General features: G+C 36.4%; 1 protein-coding gene across 1 annotated transcript in view; it reads left to right on the top strand.

Annotated features, from left to right (window-relative positions):
- The first annotated feature begins 408 nt into the window (after positions 1 to 408).
- Positions 409 to 5453, top strand: part of LOC148946525 (carboxypeptidase Q-like) — a 31871-nt gene continuing 26826 nt past the window's right edge. Inside the window, exon 1 of the mRNA XM_089097132.1 lies at positions 409 to 700. Coding sequence (XP_088953258.1) covers positions 409 to 700 — 292 coding nt within the window. The remainder of the gene's footprint in view (positions 701 to 5453) is intronic.

Here is a 5453-nt window from a genome sequence, read left to right as displayed (position 1 = left end):
TTCCTCTTTAAAATTTAATGATTAGTGTCTGCATCTTCTTAGGTTCCAGCTGGCGGGTTGTTTGTGGAGTATTTCTGAAAATGAATCTGATATAGATTCTTTGTTTAATTCTTTTTATTTGAAAGAAGTTACCTTGGAAACATGTGTTGCGCCCCAGTCGAATACGGCATCGAAAAGAACAACCCCTTTGAATCCTTGGAGGACTCTAGGACTCCTTAAAAGTTGGAGGAAAAAAACAATCTTTGGAAGGCTTATAGGTCCTCTAAGCCATCTTCTCGTGATTCTCGACTTCAAATTTTCAAAGCTTATAGAAGAGTTTACAATTCGCTTTGCCGAAAGGCCAAATCGTTATTCTATTACAGAAAATTCTTTGCTCGTGGTAAAGACATTAGGAAGACGTGGCAAGTAATGAATTCTGTTATCAGGCCATCTTCTTTGCCTCTTTCTACCCCCTCAAGTATTGTGATGGAAGGCGAAAATGTAGAGGGTGAGCTAAAAGTTCAAGATGCGTTTACTTCCTATTTTGCTAATATCGGCAAAACTACAGCCTCTTCTGTAAGTCCTTCTTCTTCTCTGCCTGATTCTAGGTCTTATCTTGGACCGTCTTGTCCTAAATCAATGGCGTTGAAACCTGTCTCTGAAGCTGAAACAACCAGAATTGTCAATGGTTTGAGGGGTCCTTCATCATCTGGCCCAGACCGTATTCCGACTAAGGTTGTAAATTTCTTAATTAAGTACTTAAGTTTTTTTCCAGTTTCTCTTGGAGTTGATGTCTCTGGATTGAGTTGGATATTTATTTGAGTTGGTGAATTCATATGTTATCCACTGCCTAGCTTGTCATTCTGGGATTTTTAAGGTGGGCGTCTGGACTTTTTTTCTTTTCTTTTTTTTTGTGTTGGTATTATTTTCCCCTGTTTTTTCCCGGCCACGGAGCCTTATGGGGGAGATTTTGTTGATGTAGTTTTTTGTTTATGATTTTTGTTGCTAAATAAAGAACTCACTCACTCAAAAAAAAACTGAAGAGAAGGATGTTTTCGGTCTTTACCACATGTTTTAGGGCTAAGTGAAAAACTTAAAGTAATATTACAAAGTAATGGTTTAAAGGTAGCTTTACAGAGTAGTAATACTTTGGGTAGTTTCCTAAAATCCGGAAAGGATCCAACTTCAGTGGAGTAGCACAGTGGTTTATATTCCATGTACTTGCAGAATCTCATACGTGGGACATTCTAACCAGAATTTAAAAATGAGATTGCCATAACATCAAGACTCTATTTCGTCAGCCTTAAAGCAAAATTCCAAACCTGAAGATTTCACGTCAGCTCTATTGGAATGCATTTTTGTGTTTCCGGACCATTTTATCTTGTTCGATAATTTCTTTTTGATTTCTAAGGACCTGGGTTTTTAGGCAAATTTTCAGGGAAACGATAGAAATTAAGACAATTTTATTCATGAGCCTAGCTTTACACACAGCCGCAGGTGAATTTGGCTTAAATTCTATTTGCGATAATTTACTTAGGTTAGATAATGTAAGGTTTATTTCTCCGAGTGTGTTTGACCTATGCCCTCCTGTTAGTTCAAACAAAGCTAATGAACTGCTGATGGCGATCACCGTATATGTGATCAAAATATCCAATATATTTTTTGACTTTTTTTTCACTCTCAATATGTAATTATTTTATTTTGTATGTATATCATTGGTTTTAATTGTTTTATTTTAGTATTTATGCTAATGACGATATCTGTATGTGTGATCTTAATATCAAGTATATTTTTTATTGTTTTTTTGTCTGTCTAATAAAAAGATTTATCACTATTCGAGCCGTTGTTTGTCATCAAACCACTCTGCGAGTAAATACCAAGAACCAGGATATTAGACCATTAATTTTGTGGATTTTACCTCGAGCCGTTGTTTGTCATCAAACCACTCTGCGGGTAAATACCAAGAACCAGGATATTAGTCCATTAATTTTGAGGATTTTACCTCGAGCCCTTGTTTGTCATCAAACCACTCTGTGGGTAAATACCAAGAACCAGGATATTAGTCCATTAATTTTGAGGATTTTACCTCGAGCCGTTGTTTGTCATCAAACCACTCTGCGAGTAAATACCAAGAACCAGGATATTAGACCATTAATTTTGTGGATTTTACCTCGAGCCGTTGTTTGTCATCAAACCACTCTGTGGGTAAATACCAAGAACCAGGATATTAGTCCATTAATTTTGAGGATTTTACCTCGAGCCGTTGTTTGTCATCAAACCACTCTGTGGGTAAATACCAAGAACCAGGATATTAGTCCATTAATTTTGAGGATTTTACCTCGAGCCGTTGTTTGTCATCAAACCACTCTGCGAGTAACTACCAAGAACCAGGATATTAGTCCATTAATTTTGAGGATTTTACCTCGAGCCATTGTTTGTCATCAAACCACTCTGTGGGTAAATACCAAGAACCAGGATATTAGTCCATTAATTTTGAGGATTTTACCTCGAGCCGTTGTTTGTCATCAAACCACTCTGCGGGTAAATACCAAGAACCAGGATATTAGTCCATTAATTTTGAGGATTTTACCTCGAGCCGTTGTTTGTCATCAAACCACTCTGCGGGTAAATACCAAGAAACAGGATATTAGTCCATTAATTTTGAGGATTTTACCTCGAGCCGTTGTTTGTCATCAAACCACTCTGTGGGTAAATAACAAGAACCAGGATATTAGTCCATTAATTTTGAGGATTTTACCTCGAGCCGTTGTTTGTCATCAAACCACTCTGCGGGTAAATACCAAGAACCAGGATATTAGTCCATTAATTTTGAGGATTTTACCTCAGAATTTGAGATGGTGAGCTATAAACTCGTACAAACCTTTATTATGACTCCGTAAAATATGTCTCTAACCTTGGTATTCGTGACAGTGGATTTCAAAGTTTTGCCATTTTTGAAAATCCCTCAGTTCCTTTGGGTTTCATGCTATTTGTAATTGCTTTAAATATTGTTGAAGACTAAATACACTATCAATTTTATTTCAATTTTATTTCTACATTCAACTGTTTTTGAGGTAAAGGAAAGTGAACGCGCGCTGTTTACCTAAATAGAAAAGATTGACCGGTAATTTCAAACAAAAACATGCCGTATTAAGCTTAAAAATTATTTACAAATGCATAATTATAAATACTACTATTTTTTAATAGCAATTACATTATATCTCATATTTTCAGATTAAAATCGATTGGTGTCATATTGTCAAATATATTAACAAATAGTGGTGTTGGATATGGGCTCAGTTCATCTTGAAGATATTCTCCATGATTACTTTCAAATTATTTGATCGCAGTAATTCTTTGGAAAACTAATAATGGAAACTTTATAATCATTACTCTTTATAGATATATTTTCAATTGAAAGTGGCATTATCTGTTCAGAGTGTTTAAATTTTTATGTCATGAAATTGTATGCCAGTGATGTTTGTTATAGACTCTAATCCGATCTCATAAGCTCTGTGGCAGTTAATTTCCCATTTTGCATAGGCTCTGTGAAATTGATAGTAATTAAACCGCACACATAACCTTCGTAAAACGATTACTTACCAGGTATAGCTTTATTGGAATAGAACTAATATAAATAATTGAAATTCGAGTAACTCAGAATTATGAATATGGCGAAGAATATCAAAATTCACCTTTTTCCATGTTATGCACCCAAATGCGCACTTTGATGTCGGTTGACATTGAAGATGTGGCATGAACACAATGCAAGCATTTTAATAAGGCTATTTAGTACCTGAATTTTATTTTTTTGTCAGTCTGTAATTAACTAATGATATTACAACTTGGAACTACCAAGTATAATCTTAAACCGTCATGTTTTTGTTTTCAGCTTTCATTATGATACTCATCCTCTTTATAATTGTTAGACTGCCTAGCAGTTTTATACTAACGATGGTCAAGGAGGCACACTTGTGCCTCCTTGACCAACCACAATGTTAAGCGATTTCCGGTCCTAGCGGTTGCAGAGAGACGGCGGTGATCGAATTTTGTATCCTAAGCTCAAACTAAGAAACATGCAAAATTTCACCCCCCTCCGACATTATCTTCGTGGGGGAAAGTGGGCCGGAGGTTTGGACCATCCCACCACAGCCCCCCTTTAACGTTGTCAGATCGAGCTGAAATTTAGAGGATAAGATTTCCTAGGGCCTGGGAGATTATCCTCAAAATTTCAGCTCAATCCAATCACTCCTTCCCTGTTTTCCAAAAAAAACAAATAAAGCCACTTAATGTTCATCAAGTTATTTTTTTTTATCAGCCACGCCTACAGGCCACAGTTGGCAAAGGATCCGGGTGAATGAGTACTCATTCGAAGCGGAATTCGACCTGTTAGGGGCGAAAAAATTATCTCCCGAATTTACATTTACGAAAAACCTCGTTTTTCCGTAAGAGCCCATGTTAATTTTTTAAATTCCTAAAAGCATAGTATTTCATTATTAAATTAGATCAAAATAGTCCTCTTAACCTGACAAGACCGACTACAAGCTTCCAAAAAATTCCAGCTCTTTCCCAGAAGTCTTTTTTGTCGAAAAACGAAAATCTTACTTTGTATTTGCTTGCGTCGAAAATAGATTGCAGAGACTAAAAATAATTTAAAAAGAGTCTCTGATGGTACAGTGGTCACTATTCCTGTCTGCCATGCGGAAGACCCGGGTTCGATTCCCCATCAGAGTAAATTTTTTATATATTGAATTTAAAGCTGCATCTCTTAAATTTAAAGTTTAAAAAAGAAACTCAGTTTCGTTTTAAATCCAATCTATTAAATCTTTCGGCTCAACAAGTGTCTCCAGAAGAGTATCATAGTCGGCCTTCAGCTTACAGGTAAGTATCCACTGCTTTGATAACATGCCGTATACCCGCATGCTCGAAGAAAAGTTGAAAAAAGAAAATCTTACTGTGCATTTGATTTGAGTATTCAGGAATTAAAATCCGTAACACAAGAATCTTCAAAAGCGGGGGGTTTGGGGGATGGCAGCCCCCAACTTTAACTCCTGACACGATCAGCTAACAGTTAGTCAAGCAATAACAAGTAATAAACTGTACAAAAACGTGCAGAAATTATTTGAAAAAAACTACGTTTTCTAAAGATTTAAAGAGGCTGAGTCACAAGTTTGAACCTTAAAACGCACAGGGATTAGGAGTTACAGTTGGGGGGCTGCTGCCCCCAAACCCTCCGCTTTTGTAGCCTCTTTTGTTAAGATTTTTATTTTGGGGGTCTACCGCCCCCCTCAACCCCCGCTTTTTCCCTTGCAAAGAAATGCTTTGCAACACGAAAAAAGTCTGATTGAATTTTTTACCGTAAGAACATCCTATTGCATCTTTTTGATTAGAAACAGTACTGAGCCTGTTTGCTGGATTTTTTACAAGAGATTTTTCCCTAACCAATAACAAGCTATAATGTGATGAACTTAACA

This window comes from Artemia sp. Qi Xiang Cuo, chromosome 11, assembly GCF_049724085.1.
Source record: "Artemia sp. Qi Xiang Cuo chromosome 11, ASM4972408v1, whole genome shotgun sequence".
Classification (NCBI taxonomy): domain Eukaryota; kingdom Metazoa; phylum Arthropoda; class Branchiopoda; order Anostraca; family Artemiidae; genus Artemia; species Artemia sp. Qi Xiang Cuo.
Note: the sequence above shows the minus strand (reverse complement) of the source record. Positions and strands in the feature narration are given on the sequence as shown.